General features: G+C 38.7%; 1 protein-coding gene across 2 annotated transcripts in view; it reads left to right on the plus strand.

The window, feature by feature from the left end:
- Positions 1–22,129, plus strand: part of SH3GL2 (SH3 domain containing GRB2 like 2, endophilin A1) — a 194,222-nt gene that overhangs the window by 136,511 nt on the left and 35,582 nt on the right. Inside the window, exons 2-3 of one of the 2 annotated variants that reach the window (XM_060199609.1) lie at positions 19,235–19,302; positions 19,411–19,479. In XM_060199609.1, the coding sequence (XP_060055592.1) occupies positions 19,471–19,479 (9 nt within the window). In that variant the 5' untranslated portion in view covers positions 19,235–19,302; positions 19,411–19,470. The remainder of the gene's footprint in view (positions 1–19,234; positions 19,303–19,410; positions 19,480–22,129) is intronic. The other variant, XM_007535769.2, reaches the window with a different exon arrangement.

Raw genomic sequence — 22,129 nt, forward strand, 5'->3', positions numbered from 1 at the left:
TGAGCCACTACCCAGCCCCATGTCCTTTGTTCTTAAGTTCCACCTATAAGTGAAATAATTCAGTATTATTCTTTCTGGCTTGTCTCACTCAACACAGTGCCTTCAAGTTCTGACCACACTATTGCAATGGAGATGACCTCATCATTTCTGATAAATGCATAGTACTCCATTGTGAATATGTACCACAACTTCCTTAACCATTCAACTGTCATTGGGCACCTGTGTTGCTTCCAAGTTTGGACATTTACAAGCTGTGTGTGTACACCACTCACCCTGAAATACATCACAAGGTGGCTGGCTTAATCTGTCCTGAAGCCAGCTTCTTAGGAGTTAAGTGTGGTCCCTTAGTCCCAGATATTCTTGAATATCTTTCAGGTTAACTCATTAAATTTATAGCTAGTCTTCCATTTTACCATTAGCTATAAATATCATCAAGCTACAAACTCCTTTGTAATGAATTATTTGTCATTAAGGTATCTGTTTTTTATTTTTTTATTTATAAAAAAGAAACATTGATAAAACCATTGGATAAGAGGGGTACAACTCCACACAATTCCCACCACCAGATCTCTGTATCCCATCCTCTCCCATGATAGCTTTACTATTCTTTATCCCCCTGGGAGTGTCAAGACCTTGATAGACTCCACAGGGAGAAGAGCTGCACCCAGCACAGGTGTGAGAAACAGCTCTTGTCCAATAGCACCTGTGCTGCGAATACTCCCTCTGCTAGAAGAAACGGAACTTTCCCAGCAGAATGCTCAGGCATGTGAAGGCTGAGGGCTCCCACGAATGACTGCACTGAGCTAGGGTCTGTTAAGCCCCCAGCCCCTCCAGCTGAGCTCCCACACCAGAAACAACTGGCCAGGCTGTTTAGATGTATTTATAAAGTTTGATTTAATAGTCAAAAAAAAAAAAAAAGAATGTTCCTTTGGAGGATGGAACATTCTCTACTGTTGTTGATCCAAGTTGAGGGCAAGGTCCTATGAGGGGCCTACAAAGGGGTCTATTTTGTTGTTCCTGATACAGATGACCAGTAACAGTGGAGTGAGGGATTTATTTGAGGTCTAGGCCCATCATGTCTGTTTGGAAATCTCAGGACTCCCCAACTTGGGCCCCAGCTGGTGGGGTGGCCTGATAGTGATTAAAGAGTCATCGTTAAAGTATGCCAGTCTCTTGCCCTTATTCGGCGGCTTTTGCAGTTCTTGCTTTGCTAAGGTTAGCTTTGGAGTGAGTGAGAAAACTGTAATAGGAAGTAGGTGAGGAGGGTATCTAAGTCTAATTAGATACTATTTCATTAGGAACTTTATGGTGACTCACTGCAGACTATTGTGTACTTTTGCTCTCAGGTATATATTTTGCTCTAATTTATGGATACATGTGAACATATGTTCTATCTCACAGGACCTGGTCTACATCTAGGTTTTGTGCCCTTTGTTAGGAAGTGAACCACCTGGAATGGAATTAGAGAATACTATGAAAGGAAAGGTCTCACTGGAGTAATGAAGGTGAAGGCCTGACTTTCAACGCCTGACATCTCTGGACAAAGTCTGAAGTTGAAGCATGCTGAGGTGGTACTCCTTGTGTTGATTAGGTTGGAATTAGCAGATGTAATATCATTTGGTATGGATTGAGAGAAGCATGCAGGACAGTGAACCCCACCCTAGAGTTTCCAGGACTGGGGGAAATGAGAAATGGGAGGTTCCTGCTGTCTTAGGGTTAAGAATACAATGGATAGTTATTGCTATAATCTCACTGTTTGGCAATTGGGTTAACTTTGAAAAGTCCACTTGTGAAGATTTCCGCCTGCGGGTGGGGACCAAGGGCTTGAACCCAGTCCCTTGCACATTGTAACATGTGTGCTTAATCAGGTGTGCCAACATCCAGCCCTGGTTTACTATTCTTTAGAAGCATGGACCATGTTAGGAGCATGGACCCAGGATCATTATGGGATGCAGAAGGTGAAAAGTCTGGCTTCTGTAATTGCTTCCCTGCTGAACATGAGCATTGGCAGTTCGATCCATACTCCTGGCCCGTTTCTATCTTTTCCTAGTGGGGCGGGGTCTGGAGAGGTGGGGTTCCAGGACACATTGGTGAAGTCCTTTGCTCAGGATGTCAGGTTGGCATCATGGTAGCAACTAAAACTAGGTTGCTAAAAAAGCATTAAGATATATTTTTAACCTTTCTTAAGTATTGCGCAATATGTCAGGAATTAAAGTACCTGAAGGCAACTTCATTGGGATTAGCTGTTTGTTGTTCTTGCAGAGGTACAGTCTGTGTTGTTACTCACAGGGGCACAGAAGAATTGGGCTGTGTTGCCTTATGTAGTAACCAGCTCTGGCACATTTTTCTTGCTTTTCTTTATCCTGTTTGTCCCATGAGTTTACTTTGCATGGTATTGTATCTTCATCCTTGCCCTTGGCTTTTCTTTGAGCAGCTTCAGGTGAAGACAGACATTTGGGTAGTTAAATAATAAAACTGCTAGTTGAAGGAACAGTATGGTATTTTGGAAGGGGACAGGGAAAAATTTAAAAGGATATTTAATTATATTACATTTTACATGCTTAAAAATTGTTGATAAAGGAAAAATGTTTGCTTTTTAAAAACTGAGTGATGGAAATAGATGTTTACATTTTTAAATTTGAAGTAATGTTCCAGATTACTTTGCAAACAAATATTTAACTTTTAGTTTTCCTTAAGAAACCTGTTTGTTGTGGTTCCTAAAATCCAATTTCTACCTTGGCATGTTCACTGTTTCTATTTAAGTGAATTTTAATTCATTATGAGAATAAAAAATAAGGCACTGTATTTAGCTGGGAGAGAAGATACACCATAGCAATTAAATTGTTTATTTTTCTTTTCTTTCTGTTATGTTGTAAATTTCTTTTCTAGTAGTAGTGTGGTATCTAACTATAAGTAAACCCTTGGTCTTCAGCTACAGATCCAAGGTAACTAAGGGGAATATGGTAAAGAGATTTAAAGGAAGGCACAGCGATGGAGTCCTGAGTATGTTAACACATATTTTGTGGAGATGTTACATTGTACCCCTAGAGAAATGGACTTTTAAAAGAATTTTCCTCAATAAAAGTAAATTAAAGGTGAAAATATGCATTGTCTTGAACTTTAGATAGCAGGTTAGTACCTACTCTAAGCTAAATCTTAGTGTAATATTGTGAATAAAAAGAAACAGTGTAGGGAACTCTAAAATACTTTTTTTTTTCTTAAGTTCCAGAAAAATTATTTTCCACTGTGGCATTTCATGTTCTGTGTAGAGAGACAAAAGGACAACAATAAAAAAATCTGTTCTCTAAGCGTGCTTAGAGAGCAGGATGTTTTCATTGGCAAATTTAGGACTTGATGCATGCAGGACTTCTTCCAGAGAGAAGCCATATGTTCTCTAGTACATGCCAGGCTTTTGACAATCATGACTCTATGGTCCTGCAAGGAAAATCAACATGTTGTGTAGTCCTTGTGGCTATATAAAACCTCTTTTTAAAAATTAATTTAATAATGATCGACAAGATTGTAGGACAAGAGGGGTATAACGCCACACAATTCCCACCACCAGAGTTTCATATCCCATCCCTTCCATAGGAAGGTTTCCTATTCTTTATCCCTCTGGGTATATGGACCCAGGGTCATCATGGGGTACAGAAGGTGGAAGATCTGGCCTCTGTAATTGCTTCTCTGCTGGACATGGGTGTTGGCAGGTTGATCTATACTCCCAGCCTCTTTCTGTCTTTCCTTATGGAGAGATGGGGTTCCAGGATACATTGGTGAGGTTATCTGCCCAGGGAAGTCAGGTTGGTTTCATGATATCATCTGTGACTTAGTGGCTGAAAAGCACTAAGATATAAAGCAGAACAAATTGTTTTGTAATTAGGAACCTAAAGGTAAGAATATAGCAGATGAAATTTGAAGTCTTCATGTTGGAAGCAGAGAGGAAGTCTATTTTAGCTATATTCCCATGGACCCGTGTTGCTCTAGCAGTAAAATTCAGGTCCTTTTTTAAAATTTTTATTTATAAAATGGAAATATCGACAAGACTATAGGATAAGAGAACTACAATTCCACACAGTTCCCACCCCCCAGAACTCCACATTCACTCCCCTTCCTTGATAGCTTCACTATTCTTTATTCCTCTGGGAGTATAGACCCAGGATCATTTATCATTATGGCTTCTGTAACGGCTTCTCCACTGAACATGGACTTGGCAGGTCAATCCATACTCCCAGCCTGTTTCTATCTTTCCCTAGTAGGGGCGGGGCTCTGGAGAGATGGAAGTTCACACATTTTACCCTGATTGCTGATAGAATGAGGACTTTTATTTGGTTCAAAAAGGCCTGTCCTGGGGTTAGGCAGTGGCACACCCAGTTAAGCACATACATTATTGTGCATAAGGACCAAGGTTTGAGGCACAGCTCCCCACCTGCAGGGGGCATGCTTCACAAGCATGAAGCAGGTTTTTTTTAAATGTCTCTCTCCCTCTCTCTCCCTTTTTCTTTCAATTTCTCTTTGTTCTATCAAATATAAAAAGGAAAAAATGGCTTCTAGGAGTGGTGGATTTGTAGTACAGCTACCAAGCCCCAGTAATAACCCTGGTGGCATTAACAGCATACCCTTTGTTCCACCTGAGAAAGATGGATCCTGAAATTCGGGCAGCTTGGAAAGTTCCTACTCATCACCACAGAATGTGAGATCAGATCTACAGGAATGCAGAGGTCAGTTAGGCTCCTAAGCTGAATATGGGCCCCAGATCAGATAAAATACATGGGGTTTACAATCAACAATATTTATACACCTTTCCCATATTTGGGAACTACTCTTTTCCTTGATCCAGCTTTCTGGTCCTTTTTCCAGACATGACGTGATTGCCCCTGACAATAACTTGGATCCACCTGCATAGCAGATGTCAGGCTCAGGGAAAAAAAAAATTGGAATAGTCACGGGCCCTTTGGAATATAACTAAAATAGGACTACTATCTATCTACAAAACAGAGAACCCCCAGCTCTTCAACTGCACTTTTCCAGTCTTTAGGTTCATGATTACTCAACAGTTTGTTTGGCTTTATATGTTAACTCTTTTTTTCAGCCACCAGGTTCCAGATGTTAGCATGATGCCAACTGGACTTCCCTGGGCAGGGGACCCCACCAATGTGTCCTGGAGCCCTGCTTCCCCAGAGCCCTGCCCCATTAAGGAAAGAGAGACACAGACTGAGAGTATGGATTAACCTGCTAATGCCCATGTTCAGCGGGGAAGCAGTTAACAGATTCCCAGATCTTCCACCTTCTGCACTCCATAATGACCCTGGATTCATACTCCCAGAGTGATAAAGAATAGAAAAGCTATCAGGGGATATGATGGGATACGGAGTTCTGGTGGTGGTAATTGTATGGAGTTGTACTCCTCTTATCCTGTGTTTTTTGTCAGTGTTTCCTTTTTTATAAATAATAATTAAAATAAATAAATAATAAAACAGAAAACTGTCCAGTATAGTTCTTTCTAGTTGACAGCTTCATCATGTGTTTTCTCCCTTATTTTTTTAAAATTTATCAATATACCTCAGGGGTTTTAATATTTTTCTCTTATATCTTTAACTCTTGACATATAAATTACACCCAGTATATATTTATCAAATAAATCAGTGGCAGAAATTAGAATATAGCCAAGTTCTAGTATGATGGTGAATGGTACAGTATAGTGATGGTATGTTAAAAACTTATAAAAAGACACCACGGTTGACTACCTTTTGTGGCAGTTACTCTTTTTTTTTTTTCTTTTTTATTTAAGAAAGGATTAATTAACAAAACCGTAGGGTAGGAGGGGTACAACTCCACAATTCCCACCACCCAATCTCCATATCCCACCCCCTCCCCTGATAGCTTTCCCATTCTCTAGCCCTCTGGGAGCATGGACCCAGGGTCATTGTGGGTTGCAGAAGGTAGAAGGTCTGGCTTCTGTAATTGCTTCCCCGCTGAACATGGGCGTTGACTGGTCAGCCCATACTCCCAGTCTGCCTCTCTCTTTCCCTAGTAGGGTGTGTCTCTGGGGAAGCTGAGCTCCAGGACACATTGGTGGGGTCTTCAGTCCATGGAAGCCTGGCCAGCATCCTGATGGCATCTGGAACCTGGTAACTGAAAAGAGAGTTTACATATGAAGCCAAACAAATTGTTGAGCAATTATGGACCCAAAGCTTGGAATAGTGGAGAGGAAGTGTTAGGAAGGTACTCACTGCAAACTCTAGTGTACTTCTGCTTCCAGGTATATATTTTTCAGTAGTTTATGGATACGTGTGAAATCATATGCTCTCTCTCACAGAAACTGGTGTATATCTAGGTTTTGGGACTTTGTTAGAAAGTGAACCACCTGAGATGAAATTAGAGTATACTATGAAAGGAAAGGTCTCACCCGAGCAGTGAAGCTGAAGGGTTGTCATTTCACACTTCAGTCTCTGGACACAGTCTGAAGTGAAGCATGTTGAGGTGGCAATCGTCGCTTTGGTTAGGTTGTGATCGGCAGATGCAATATTATTTGACATGGATTGGGAGAGGCATACGGGAAAGTGGGCCCCATCCAAGGGTTCCAGGACTGGGGGAAGTAGGGGCTCTATAGTGGAGATGTGAGGTTCCTGCTGTCCTAGGGTTACAAAAGACAATCGATAGTTAATGTTATTATCACATTATTTGGTAATTGGGTTAACTTTGAAAAGTCCTTTTGTTAGGGTTTGCTGTACAGTATCCTGTATCTTGTATATAGCTGTGCTATTGGTTGCTTCTGATCTACTTGATCTAGGCTTCTCAGAGAGTCTGCATATCAATTACACAGCCTATATATTAAAAAGATTCAGTTTGTGTTTTGAAAAACTTCGAGACATACAATTGATTTTCCCCATCTCATATTAATTAACTAGTGATTTATATGACTCCATTTTATTAGGAATGTACATAAACACCATTCCCACCACCAAAAGACTGTGACCCATCCCTCCCACCTACTCCCACCCCCCACTGGCCCAGGAAGCTGCATGTCTATCCCTCACCACAGGGTTTTTACTTTGGTGCCCTACTTACAATTTGATCAGGTCCTGCTTTTAGTTTCCCTTTCAGATCTTCTTTTTCAACTTCTGTTGATGAGTGGGATCATCCCATAATCATCTTTATCTTTCTGACTTAGCTTACTTAACATAATTCCTTCTAGCTCTGTCCAAGATGGGTCAGAGAAGGTGGGTTCATTCTTCTTGATATCTGCATAGTATTCCATTGTGTATATGTACCACAGCTTTCTCAGCCACTCATCTGTTGTTGGGCACCTGGGTTGCTTCCAGGTTTTAGCTATTATGAATTGTGCTGCTATGAACACAGGAGTACACACCTCTTTTTGGTTGGGTTTTATGGAGTCCTTGGGGTATAACCCCAGGAGAGGAATTACTGGATCATATGGAAGGTCCATGTCTAGTATTCTGAGAGTTTTCCAGACTGCTCTCCACAGAGGCTGGGCCAATTTACATTCCCACCAGCAATGTAAAAGGGTTCTTCTGTCCCCACAACCTCTCCAGCATTTGTTGCTGCTGTCCTTTTTGATGTATGTCATTCTTACAGGAGTGAGGTGGTATCTTAGTGTTGTCTTTCTTTTTTTTTTTATTTAAGAATGGATTAGTGAACAAAAGCATAAGGTAGGAGGGGTACAACTCCACACAATTCCCACCACCCAATCCCCATAACCCACCCCCTCCCATGGTAGCTTTCCCATTCTCTATCCCTCTGGGAGCATGGACCCAGGGTCGTTGAGGGTTGCAGAAGGTAGAAGGTCTGGCTTCTGTAATTGCTTCCCCGCTGAACATGGGCATTGACTGGTCGGTCCATACCCCCAGTCTGCCTCTCTCTTTCCCTAGTAGGGTGTGTCTCTGGGGAAGATGAGCTCCAGGACACGTTGGTGGGGTCTTCAATCCAGGGAAGCCTAGCCAGCATCCTGGTGGCATCTGGAACCTGGTGATTGAAAAGAGAGTTAACATACGAAGCCAAACAATTTGTTGAGCAATCATGGATCCCAAGCTTGGAACAGTGGAGAGGAAGTGTTAGGGAGGTACTCACTACAAACTCTAGTGTAATCCTGCTTTCAGGTATATATTTTGCAGTAGTTTATGGATACGTGTGCACATAAGCTCTCTCTCACAGAAACTGGTGTATATCTAGGTTATGGGACTTTGTTAGAAAGTGAACTACCTGAGATGAAATTAGAGTGTACTATTAAAGGAAAGGTCTCACCCGAGTAATGAAGCTGAAGGGTTGTCATTCCACATGTGAAATCTCTGGATACAGTCTGAGGTGAAGCATGTTGAGATGGCAATCGTTGCTTTGGTTAGGTTGTGATCGGCGGATGCAACATTATTTGGTTTGGATTGGGAGATGCATACGGGAAAGTGGGCCCTATCCAAGGGTTCCAGGACTGGGGGAAGTAGGGGCTCTATAGTGAAGATGTGAGGTTCCTGCTGTCTTAGGGTTCAAAAAGACAATCAATAGTTAATATTATCATCTTAGTGTTGTCTTAATTTGCATTTCTCTGACAATCAGTGACCTAGAGCAGTTTTTCATATGTTTGTTAGCTTTTTGGATCTCCTTTGTAGTGAATGTTTTGTTCATATCCTCTGCCCATTTTTGGATGGGGTCATTTGCTTTTTTGGTACTAAGTTTGCTGAGATCTTTATATATTTTGGTGATTAATTTCTTGTCTGATGTCTGGCATGTCAAGATCTTCTCCCATTCTGTGAGGGGTCTCTTTGTTTGTTTAATAGTTTCTTTGGATGTGCAGAAGCTTTTCAATTTGATGTAGTCCCATTAGTTTGTTTCTGCTTTAGTCTTCCTTGCAATTGGATTTGATCAGTGATGTCCTTGAGGTTTAGGTGGGAACCTGTTTTACCAATGTTTTCCTCTAAGTATTTGATTGTTTCTGGTCTGACATCTAGGTCTTTGATCCATTTGGAGTTGAATTTTGTTTCTGGTGAGATAAAGTGGTTCAATTTCATTCTTCTGCATGTTACAACCCAGTTTTCCCAGCACCATTTATTGAAGAGAGCCTCATTTTTCCATTTAATCCTTAGGGCCCCCTTATCAAAGATTAGATGTCCATAGGTGTGGGGGGCAGTTACTCTTTTCAATGGGCATTTTCATCATGTTTTAATCAACAAACATGCAAGCATCTTACCCTAATGAATAAACCCATTTTTGATACTTCATTTGGAGGCTATTTCCAGAGCTTCTTCCAGTTCCTGTTTTCTTCGTCTTCCTCCTTCTCCTTTTTCCTCCTTTTCTTTTCCCCTTGCTCTTCCTCTTTTCCTTTTTCTTTTTTTTCCCAGTGTACTGTTCATCCCTGACTTATGGTGGTGACTGAACAGCTAAGTGATTTTACTGAAACAAACAAAGCAAGGCACTTTAAGATCTTTGGTATGGCATGGAGGATTACTACCATTTAACCATTCCTCTCTTCTGCCACCTTAGTAATTTCTTCATCATTCATTTTCTGAGCTCTGGCTGCACTGAAATACATTCTCTGAAATAATGAAAATTTGCATTTTATTATGGATACCTTTTACTTACGAAAATTTTTTTCCTGTACCCCACATTTAATTTTTCCAGCTGGCTTGTACTCATTTGAGAGTCAGACAGCGGCTACAGTAAACTTTCCCTTGTTCTCTTAATCATCGGGGGCCAATTTTTTTCATCTTAGGCTGTTCTTGTATTCTACATTAAAAAAAAAAAAATTAAGGTCTGGGGCGATAACACTGTAGTTTATACAACACTTTCATATCAGTGGTTTAGGATTCCCAGATTCAATCCCCAGCGGAGTATAAATCAGAACTGAGGAGTACTCTGGTAAGAAAAATTTGTATTTAATGCATTATATCAAATGAATTGTTTATGTATCTATACGGCCCCCAATTTGTAACTTTTCCAGAGAGCCTGTGCCATGAAAACCTGCTGTGCCCTGTTTCACTTACCTGAGAGAGGATAAAGGAAAAACGCCTGTATGTTGTTATAGTCATAGGAGTAGGAAGGAAGTGAAGTCAGGTCCTTAGAAATGAATCAAAAAGGGAGTTGGGCAGTAGCTCAGTAGGTTAAGCACAGGTGGCGCAAAGAGCAAGGACAGGCATAAGGATCCAGCCCCTGGCTCCCTACCTTCAGGGGAGTCACTTCATAGGCGGTGAAGCAGATCTGTAGGTGTCTCTTTCTCTCTCCCTCTCTGTCTTCCTCTCCTCTCTCTATTTCTCTTTGTCCTATCCAACAACAATGACATCAATAACAATAACTACAACAATAAAAAACAACAAGGGTAACAAAAGGGAATAAATAAATAAATATTTTTAAAAAAGAGGTGATTCAAAACTAAGTAAGTATGGGCATCAGCTTTTATAAGGATTGCCTCAATGGCCCACATGCTTCTCTAGCATGTGCCTTTTCATTTTCCTGATAAAAATTTGAAACATTTGAAAAAAAAACTGTGGAAAAACTTTAAAAGAGTAAGGAGGAATCCTTTAGCAATGGAATAGAAATCACTCAAGTCTTATAAATACTACAAAAAAAGTCATGAGTAGTACTTAATGGAGGAGTACTATTTAGCAATTAAAAAAGATGGTATTGTGTCCTTTGGGACAAAATGGATAGAACTGATGGTCATTATGATTGGTGAAGTAAGTAAGTGAAGGTTAGCTACTGGATGATTTCACTGATAGATAGAATATAGAGAATTGAAAAACATGAACTTGAATATATATATATATATATATATATATATATATATATATATATATATATATATTAAACCCATATCTATGATGTTGGTGTCTATCCTTGGGGGGGCGTGGGGACACAGAACTCTGGTTGTGGGAGTGGTGTGGAATTCTGTTTCTATTATAGTTTTGTAAATCGCTATTAATTCACTAATAATACAAAAAAATTAAAAATCCTCCAGTGCTAGCAAAGTTGCTAGTATTATTGTAGCATTCAAATTGAGTTTTGTTAATACTCACTGCATTTAGCAGATTGATTTTAAGATGATTCGTTGTCTTTTAAGAGTCAAATTTGCACATATATATAACTGCGACATTTTTTTTTCCTTCACCCATTTACTATGGTCTTTTGTTTTTACTTCCCTTTCCCATTTTATTTCCCACTTTGTTACACTGTTAAGTAGCACTCTAGCAATTGGAAGGAAATTCTTTTTTTTTTTTTCCTCCTCCAGGGTTATTGCTGGGCTCGGTGCATGCACCATGAATCCACCGCTCCTGGAGGCCATCCCCCCCCTTTTGTTGCCCTTGTTGTAGCTTCGTTGTGGTTATTATTATTGCCCTTGTTGATGCAATTCATTGTTGGATAGGACAGAGAGAAATGGAGAGAGGAGGGGAAGACAGATAAGGGGAGAGAAAGATAGACACCTGCAGACCTGCTTCACCGCCTGTGAAGCGACTCCCCTGTAGGTGGGGAGCCAGGGGCTGGAACCGGGATCCTTACGCCGGTCCCTGCGCTTTGCGCCACATGCGCTTAACCCACTGCGCCACCGCCCAACCCCCAGAAGGAAATTCTATAAGCTACAGATCTCATAGAAACAAAACCAGCATGGTTGAAGACTAAATTTCTTCTTCACAGTAACCTTAGCTTTGCCCTTAATTGATTAGATGAGGCATGAACACATTTTTAAAAATAGTTGACTCAAAACTAACTGGCTGTATGTATTGACTGTATCTACAAAGTGTCTCACAGCAACCACTAGAGGCTTGTATGAGTAAGTGGTTGTTGTAACCAGGGCAAATTGACATGTTGGATTATCAGAGAAACATATCAAAAATTTAGCTATAAGGGATCTTAATAGAGTTCTCTTGGTTATCTAACCATGAGTTACTTTACCCTACTTTCTGGATGAGAAAACAGAATTCAGGATAATTGGTGATCTCAATTCACAGAAGGGATTATCACATTTAAATCTAGGGCTACTCCCCTCTTACTTTACCAATTGAACCACTAGGGATTAAGTTCTAGGTTATTCACCAACCAGAACTGAAATTTGAAATAAATTGCTGGCTTTTTTCTCTTTGTTTTTTTTTTTCCCCCTGAAAGAAGTTTATGACTGAACTTTAAATAGAAAAAAAAAAATTAGTGCTATATGATGTCATCCTAGTCCCAAATCTTAGAGTCTATTTATAGAAGACATTGACTATCTTTTTATGTTTTGTTCATTTTCAGTGGCTATTGCAGAGGACTCTTAAATTGTATGACAATTTTATTTCCAGAGATGGGATCCTCCCCCATTAAATCCCTTCCTAACAACTACCCCTTTTTATTTGACAAAGTAAGGGATTGTTAGGGAATAAAAAAAGATAAATGCTAGTTTTTGAGTTTACATATCATACACATTTCATTTTTAAAAAACATAGATAAGATCACTTAAAAAAAAAAAAACTATGGGAGGGGCCTGGGCCTGAGGATGTAAGGTCCCAGGTTTAATCCAAAGAGCTGAGCAGTGCTTTGGCTTTTCGCTCTATTTTCCTTTCTGTATTCCTCTGTCTTGTTAAAATAAAATAGATAAAATACACACACACACACACACACACACACACACACACACACACACACACACACACACACACGTAGTGATAGCATGAATAATCTTTCCAAGGAATAACTGAACATTTAAATAAACTCTGGTTCTATTATCTCTATTTGAGTGCATAGTTAAGTAGTTAGTTACAAAGTCTTTGGGAAGTTCTCAGTTTGGAGTAATGGGAAATAGAAAATAACACTTTCAAATCCAGCAAACCACATCAGAAACTATTAGAACATTGTGCAAATAAAATTTTGCATTTTCTCTATTTGATAAGTAGCAAGATGGACTGGAAACTAGGAAAAGAGCCAAGTGCTTACATCACCCACACTCATTTTAACATTTTTAGTTCCAGATATTCAAAGAAAATGAATCTTCACCCTGTTGAATTCCTTGGTTGGTAGGTAGGGGATTTTTTTTAATTGGAGGATTAATAGTTTACAGTATAGTCTTAAACACATAGCTATCACCTCTCAGCTCCTCCCCCCTTTCCTGTGTTGGGGGGTTGTTGATTTACAGTCAACAGTATAACACAGTAGTTTGCACATGTGTAGCATTTCTCAGTTTTCCAAATAACAATTCAGCTCCCTCTAGGTCCTTCAGTTCCTCTTGATAGGTGTTTGGGAGACACTGTCCCTAACCTAGTGATCTCCCCCACACACTTCCACCATACACCAGGATCCCATTGTCCCTTCCTCTTGCCCCTTTCCTCCCAGAAATTATCAATTTTTATATAACAGAACATTTCCACTTTTATTCACTATTCTATTTCATAGTTAAAAAATAATTAGAGGGTTGGGTGGTGGCACACCTGGTTGAGTGCATAGGTTACAGTGTGCAAGGAACTGGGTTTGAGCCCCCGGTCCCCACCTGCAGGGGGAAAGCTTTGCAAGTGGTGAAGCAGGGCTGCAGGTGTCTCTCTGTCTCTCTCCCTCTCTACCTCCTCCTCCCCTCAAGATTTCTGGCTGTCTCTATCCAATAAATAAATAAAGATAATTTTTAAAAAATTAATCAGAATTAGCTCCATTTACACAGACTTCTCATTTTCTAGGAAAATCTGAAGTTTGGGTATGGAAAATATATGTTTTTGAAAGTCATGTTCAAAACATCATGGCATTTAAACATTCCAATTTAATGGCAGCTGAGGAAAAAAAAATGTGTGAAACTTATTTATATCCATCCTATAAAGTGAATTTACCCTGCTCTTCATACATGAGAATATCACCATCTGCAAAAGTAATATCTACTTGTATTTAACTAAATGCCAGAAAATGCTTCTGCAATTCTGATTACTCTGTTTTATTTGTTATATTACCAAATACTACATATATATAATTATATATACATATATAATTTTATTTATTTATTTATTTGCCACCAGGCTTATTGCTACGGTTTGTGCCTGCATAATAAATCCACTTCTCTTGTTTTTATTTGATAAAGGAGAAATTGAGAGGGGAAGGGGAGACAAAGAGGGAGAAGGGGGTTGGGGAGACAGCATAATGGTTATTGCAAAAAGACTCTTATGCCTGAGGCTCCAATGTCCCAGGTTCAATCCCCAGCATCACCATTAGCCAGAGCTGAGCAGTGATTTTGTCTCTCTTCCCTCTCTCATTAAAATAAATGAATAAAATAAGAGTCATTGTTGGAAAGCAGTGTTGATTTGTGGGCTAGAAGCAGTGATCACTTATTTAAACTGTCTCTTGATGCTGCTTTCCTTTGATATTTTTTAGTATGGAGAAAAAAATAACGTGAGACAACACTACTTCAGATTTAGCAGTTAAGTCTTAATTTAGCATAGTTGAGACTATTTTTTGAAAAGTTGTGCCTTTTGATAAACCACCCAGAGACAGATGACCAGCCTTATTTTTCTTCACATTATGTCTTTCCAGTCATTTTAATATTAATGTTTTTAGAAGGATATTGTAATCTGTTTCCAAAAATTGTTGCTGAGTACCTGCTATGAAGCATACAATGAAAGTCAAGATAGAAAGGATGGTGGAGGACTGGGTGGTGGCGCACCTGGTTGAGCATACATGTCACAGGACGCAAGGACCCTGGTTCGAGCCCCCAGTCCTCATCTGCAGGGGGAAAGCTTTGCAAGTGTAAAGCAGGACTACAGGTCTCTCTCTGTCTCTCTCCCACCCCTTCCCTCTTGATTTCTGGATGTCTCTGTCCAATAAATAAATATAATTTTTTTAAAAAAGAAAGGGTGGAGACCAGGTGGTGACTCACTTAGTAGAGTTACATGCATTACCACGGTCCTGGGTTCAAGTTCCTTGTCCACACCTGTAGTGGGAGGCATTTTCAGAGCAGGGGAGCAGTGCTGCAGGTATGTCTCCTTTCTGATCTATTTCTATCTTTCTGTCTCTAAGCCACATCACAGAAAGGGAGGAGGAGTCACCAGGATCAGTGGGGAGATTGAAAAAGCTGACACATTTAGTTTCATAAGCTCTCAATGTTTAGCTTAGTGAGTACAATGGAAGGTTTTGAACAAGGGAGTTGTTTTTAGATGGAACAAGGGAACATATTGGCTCATTTTACTGTTTTGTTTAATTCAAATACCTACCGCTGATATTTGTATAAATAGGTGAACAATCTCTCAAATGGCAAGTTTACTAGCCAAAGTATACTAAAAAACATCAGAAAATATTCTGTATTATGAAGTCTTGGATTTAGAAACTACCTAATAGAAAATAATAGGGTAATACTATTCTTTTTTAAATGATAGTTGGTAAAGACAGAAGCCAAAACTCAATTTTGGCCAGATGGACTCAGGGAATCTATATTTTCTCTTTGACTCTACACATAAAATGATGGAAATTTTTCTAGTGTTATTTCCAGAAAGTAGATTTTGCTTTCCATAATGAGTCCATTGTTATTTAGCTAAATATTTAACTTGATGCCATGATATATTTAGATCCTTTGTGCCTTGAACAAAAGTCTCAAAAAAATAATATAATTGTCATTTTAAGTATTTCTTTCTTACTAAAAATCTAATTAGAAAATACATTTTATATCAATAAACTAATAAGGCCAGTACCAGTATCTAACTGATAATTTCATCCATATTTGGAAAATTGTCTGAGAGCAGTTTTGTAGAAAAGAGAAAGATCTTACTCTCTCTAATTAGCACATGCACACTCACACGTACACACACACACACAAACCCATCTCTCAAAAAGAATACTTACAAGAAAGTATTTAAATCTACTGAATGGGTGAGTTGACATTAGTGTAAGACACCAGGACTAATTTTCGTTTGTGATAAAAGCAGTTCCATTTGGTAACCCATTTAATATGCTGAGTCAGCTGTTGTGGTACTGCCCTGTTGATGGATGCAAAAAAGGAGGTAGTGAGGAATTAATTAAAAATTAAAGTATGATGTAGACCCTTGACTTTTTGAGTTGGGCTATGTTTTATTTTATGTGCTTAGACTAGAATCTGGTGGAATTTCAAATAGAAAAGGCTAGCACCTTGGACAGCTCTTCATAGTTTCAGTCCTAATGCAAAGAAAGACTCCTAGAGTTTCATTTGGGAAATAGTGTTCAGTTCCTGAGTCTACCTTTTCCTCACTAAAAGGTCTGTACTTGGAACAGGCAATTTAATTTATGAAGTCCTCATTTTTCTTCTATACGGCATAGGCATAATGTATCTTATGTAGTTCTTATGGCACATGTTTTAATTGTTGAAGTTTTCTTCATAGAACATTTCATTTTGGTGAGCATACTTAGGACTAGAGCTTTGAAGTCTCCTTTTGGAAATTTATATAGCTCAGTTGAACTTCGTATTTTCTTTAAGTTGTTATTTTTGTCCATTAGTATGGATGATCTCCTCTAACTTCCTGTTATGCTTGATGCTCTGTGGGAGGACCAGAGCCAGGGGGTTGTGTTTGACCAGTCTTGGTTATTTACCAAGGTTCCTAGTCACAGGTGTCAGGCTAAGGCTATAGCACTGAAGTTTAGCCCACATGAAGTTCAGATGTTCTGCACACTGGTGGAGCAAGACTCCCTCAGACACTGCACCATTTTAAATGGATCACTTCTCTCCAGCTTCTCTTTAGGATTTTTTAGTATGGAAACTGAATTCTAGACACTTCTCCACGGAGAACATACAAATTGGTCAACACATACCTGAAAAAATGATAATCATCATTTATTATTAGGGACATGCATATCAGCTGCAAAGTTAGCAACTTACACCTGTGGAGACAGCCGGCATTAAAATGGTCAATAATAACAAGTGTTTGCTAGGATATTGAGAGAAATGGGAACTTAAATACTGTTGGCAAGAATGTAAACTCATCCTACCTCTGTAGAAGACAGTGTGACTTCTTCAAAAATAGGTTTGTCGTATGTTTCTAAATATCTAAAGAAGAAAAAGGGAGAACAGTTGAGTGGTGGTGCACCTAGTAAAGTGCATACATCACCATGTGCAAGCACCCGGGTTCAAGACCCAGTCCCCACCTGTAGGGAAGAAAGTCATGAGTGGTGGAGAAGGGTTGTGGATTTCTCTCTTTCTTTCATTCCATCTTGATTTATGTCTATTTATATCCAAAATGTAAAAAATAGATATTTTTTTAAAATACAGAAATGCTAATCTGAGAAACTATGTGCAGCACTATTTACAAAAGCCATGACTTAGAAACAAATCCAGATATTGAAGGATGTATAGAAAAAGTAAAGAAGTTATGGTATATATGTACTACAGAGTACTACTCAGCTCTAAGATAAAATGAAATCCTGCCTTTTGTTACAATATAGATGGAAATGGAGGAGATTATGCTAGTGTGATAAACCAAGGTTGGAGAACTAGCATAATGGTTGTTATTGCCATGCCTAAGGACCTTGAGGTCTCAAGTCCAATCCCTAGAACTACTGTAAGCCAGAGATGATCAGTGCTATGGTGTATCTGTCTGTCTGTCCGCCTCTCCCTTTCTCTGTAACTCTCTCATTAAATATATATATATGTATATATATTACACATATACACATACAAATACATACACACACATATATTCAGAGAATTAAACCAGAAGGGGAAAATATCTACTGGATAATCTCACTTGTATATGAATTTTAAGAAATAAAAGGGAAACTACACATAAACCCTTGCCTATGTCTGCAGTTTTGAATTTACTAAATGGAAAGGGTAGGCATTAAAAAGAGCTTGAGAACCTAGTGACCTATGGTAGAGACAGGACATTTTTGTGATAGGTTAAGTGTGATTGCACATACTTTGAAGAGATGTGAAATTGTACCCTCCTTATAACTCATTATAACTGTGAAGCAGTATATCCTCAGTAATATTAATTTTAAGAAATAAAAAATATATTGCATTTTTGTTTGCTTGCTTGCTTTTTACTGCCACTTGGCTTATCTTTGAGGTTTGGTATTGGCACTGTGAACCCACCACTCTGGGCAGCCACCCCACCCCACCCCACCCCACCCAACCTGTTTTTTCCCTATTTTATTTGATAGGAAAGAGAGAACTTGAGGGGAGGGAGATAAAGAAGGAAAGAGATAGATACCTGCAGACCTGTTTAACTTGTCATGAAGCTCCCTCTCTATAGGTGTGGGGTGGGGACTAGAACCAGGGTCCTTGTGTAAGGTAATGTGTGTGCTCAACAGGTGCTCCACCACCCAGTCCATTCCCAATATAGAGTGTCTTAATGAAAAGCATCTACATTTACAAGTAAGATTTTTCTTATAAGGAATGAAAATTTTATGCAGTGTTTAATATTCTTCCCTTCACTGAAATTAAAGTATTTTTGTGACTATCTTCATAACTTTTTATTGGAATTAGCTCAAATCTCTATTCAGAAAAAAATAGGCATGTTTTGCTACTAATATGAATTCTGTGTATAGTAAGTGAACACTTGCACATTTCAATTGCTACACAGCATTTTTGGTAATGGAATTGAGTAACTAAGAAATACCTTCAATGTCTTTTCAGAATTTATTTTGTCTTTATAAGTATTGCACACATTTAAAAATATGCATTTCACAGCTAGAGGAAAAAAATATATATTCTTGTAAGAATATACTATTTTGTGGCTGGGAAATAGCTTATTAAATCAAGTGTACACCTTAACATGTGAAGATGTGAGGCTTTGGTATAAATCTTTGGCACCATGTAGGAATAGCACTGATAGCACCAGGAGAACTTCGTGACTAGTGTAGCTGGTAACTCTTTCTGTCTCTTCTTTCTCATTGTCTGTCTTGCCATCTCTGAGATGGCTATGCAATGAAAAAAAAAAAAGTTCAGGATGGTTGCTCAGCAGAATTGCGCACGTGTAAGGCCCTTATTTCCTTCTCTAGCACTGTACTAAAAAAACAGGAGAGAAAAAGAGTAAACAGTTTAAGTCCATTTGTTGGAAATTCTGCTAGGCTGGTTTTTCTCCTGCCAATATGAAGGATAATAATGATTATCTCTTCAACAGTCTATTGAAGAATAGGCTGAATAACCAAGGTAGCATTGTAAATTTATTAGCAGAAAAAATTATTATTGCATTATACTTTTCTTCCAATAATTTCAAAAAAAAGAAAATATGAGTGGTTAGGTAGTTACATAGTTATTTATGGAAGAATGCTGAGGTTGAAATCAGAAAGTAAATTTGAATTCTTGTCTCATTACCTTTGACAGGTACACGGCCTTTAGCAAGTTGTTTAAACTTTCTGAAACTCTGAAAATGGGAGTGTCCACTTCTGTCAGTGAGTGACTGTGAGATTATATTAGAGGATGTTTGTAAAAAGTGTTTCAAATTTGCAATATATTTTAAAATTAAAAATTATAATTCTTTTCTTCTTTTTTATTTACAGAAAGTGAGTGAGAAAGTAGGAGGAGCTGAAGGAACCAAACTGGATGATGACTTCAAGGAGATGGAGAGGGTAAGTTTTCACCACCTACCATTCTTCTTGACATCAACTTGCCCAGCATGCTTCTCTCCACTGGTATCTCATAATACATTTTTTTATTATTAAAATTACTCTTAGCACATTCTAGAGATATTAAATATTAAAATATTCTGCCTCCCTTTGTATGTCCTTAGAATTAAGCCACATGGAAGGCAATACATAATGTACTTTTTCTAGTGAATTTTTCACTTTTCCAATAGTGACGTGTAGCTGATGTTTTGAATTAAGATTGAAAAGAAGGAGATGTGGAGAATGTTGACCCAGATGTTTGTAGGAGTTTTTGAGTCACTGTCAGTCTTTAAGTTTGAGGCTTTTCTTGATAGGATCATGATAGCTAGAGGCAGCTGGATGTAGAGGAGAGTTCATAGTTGTATAATTATCAGCTTTCACCAATCTTCTTTTTTTTCTTTATTTATTTTATTGGGATGTTAATAGTTTATGATACAGTTGTTGGCACATGGGTGCACTTTCTCATCTCACCAACATAGATGTCTTCAAAACACTCTCACATCCAATTAGGCCCATCATCATGTACCAGGACCTGAAATCTTCCTCCTCCATTCAACTTCCTTTCTGTCCTCTTTCCCCAGAGTTCTGCACTTTGGTGCAATATACCACCAGTGTAATTTATTCTTTGTGTTTCCTCTTTCTATTCTTGTTTCTTAAGTTCTGCCCATGAATGATATCATCCCATATTCATCCTTCTCTTTCTGGCTTATCTCACTCCACATGATTCCTTCAAGATCCACCCAAGACGAGGTAAAGATGATGAATTAATAATTCTTAATAGCTGAGTAGTCTTTCATTGTGTATATATACCATGACTTTCTTAGCCACTCACCTGTTATTAGGCACCCAGGTTGTTTACTAGTTTAGGCTAATGCAAATTATGCTGCTATGAACATAAATGTACACAGATTTCTTTGGATAGGTATGTTTATTTCATCAGGGTATATCCCCTGGAGAGGAATTGCTACATCATTGGGTAGGTCCATTTCTAGTTTCCTGAGGAATTCTCCAAACTGCTCTCCACAGGGGTTGGACCAATTTACATTCCAGGCAGCAGTGCAGAAGTGCTCCTTTGTTCACACACATCTTCAGAATTTGTCATAATTATTCTTTCTGATGTAAGACATTCTCACAGGAGCAAAATGGTATTTCCTTGTTGTCTTTATTTGCATTTCTCTGTTAATCAATAACTTAGACCTTTTTTTTTTGCCTCCAGGGGTTCTTTACCAACACTACTAAGAATCTACTACTCCTGACAGCCTCCCCCCCCCATCTTATTGGATAGGACAGAGAGAAAATGAGAGGGGAGGCAGAGGGAGAGAGAAGGACAGAGAACAGTAGACACCTGCAGATCTGCTTTACCACTTGTGAAGCTCCCCCCTGCATGTGGTGAGCTGGGGCTTTGAACCTGTATCCTTGTCATTAGTGTTACTATGTGCACTTAACCAGGTGCATCACCACCTGGCCTCCCTGTTAGAGCATTTTTTAATGACTCTTGGCCATTTGAATAGCTTCTTTACTGAATATTCTGTTCATATTCTCTTCCCACTTTTGGATGGGGTTGTATGGGTTTTTTGTTGCTGAATTTGCTGAGCCCTTCGTATATTTTGGTTGTGAACCTTGTGTATGATGTATGGCATAAAGAGATCTCCCATTCTCTGAGGATGGTTGGGTGGTAGTTTCTTCTGTGCAGATTTTCAGTTTTATGTAGTCCTATTGGTATATTATAATTTATTGTTGTTATTATTTTACTTTTCTTACAAATGGATTTTGAAGACACAATTATTGAAGACATTATCATTGAAGACACAATTTAGATTAAACAGAGTTCTTCCAGTATATTCCTCTAAATATTTGATGGTTTCTGGTTTAACATCCAAACTTTGATCCATTGGAGTGTACTTCATGCATGGTAAGATAAAGTGGTTCAGTTTCATACTTCTGCATGTTTCAACCCAGTTCTCCAAGCACCAATTTTTTAGGAAGCTCTCCTTTCTCCATTTAGTATTTTGGGCTCCCTTGCCAAAAATTAGATATCCATAGGGGTCAGAGAATAATTTCTGCACTCTCTTTTCTATTCCACTTATCACTATGTCTATATTTATTCTAGTACCAGGGAACTTTGATTACAGCATCCTTATAGAATGGGAGTGTGATACCGCCAACAAAATTGCTTTAGCAATTCTGGGTAATTTCTGACTCCAGGTAAACTCTTGTAGCATTTGCTCTATTCTCTTTTCTCTGTATTTTTATTTATTTGTTTTTAGCAAGAGATACACTGAGAACACTGTTCTGCTCTGGCTTATAGTGATGCTGGGGACTGAACCTAGAACCTCAGAGCCTCATGCATGAAAGTCTTTTGTATAACCATTCTCACCCTGTTCAGTTCTCTTAAAGAAATCCCCTTGATAGGGATTGCATTGCATTGCATTAAATCTACATATGGTTCTGGGTAGAACAGACATTTTTTATGGTTTTTTTTTTTAATTTATAAAAAGGAATCATTGACAAAACCATAGGACAAGAGGGGTACAACTCCACACTATTCCCACCACCAGAAATCTGTATCCCATCCCCTCTCCTGATAGCTTTCCTATTCTTTAACCCTCTGTGA

This window comes from Erinaceus europaeus, chromosome 10 (genome assembly GCF_950295315.1).
Source record: "Erinaceus europaeus chromosome 10, mEriEur2.1, whole genome shotgun sequence".
Lineage (NCBI taxonomy): Eukaryota > Metazoa > Chordata > Mammalia > Eulipotyphla > Erinaceidae > Erinaceus > Erinaceus europaeus.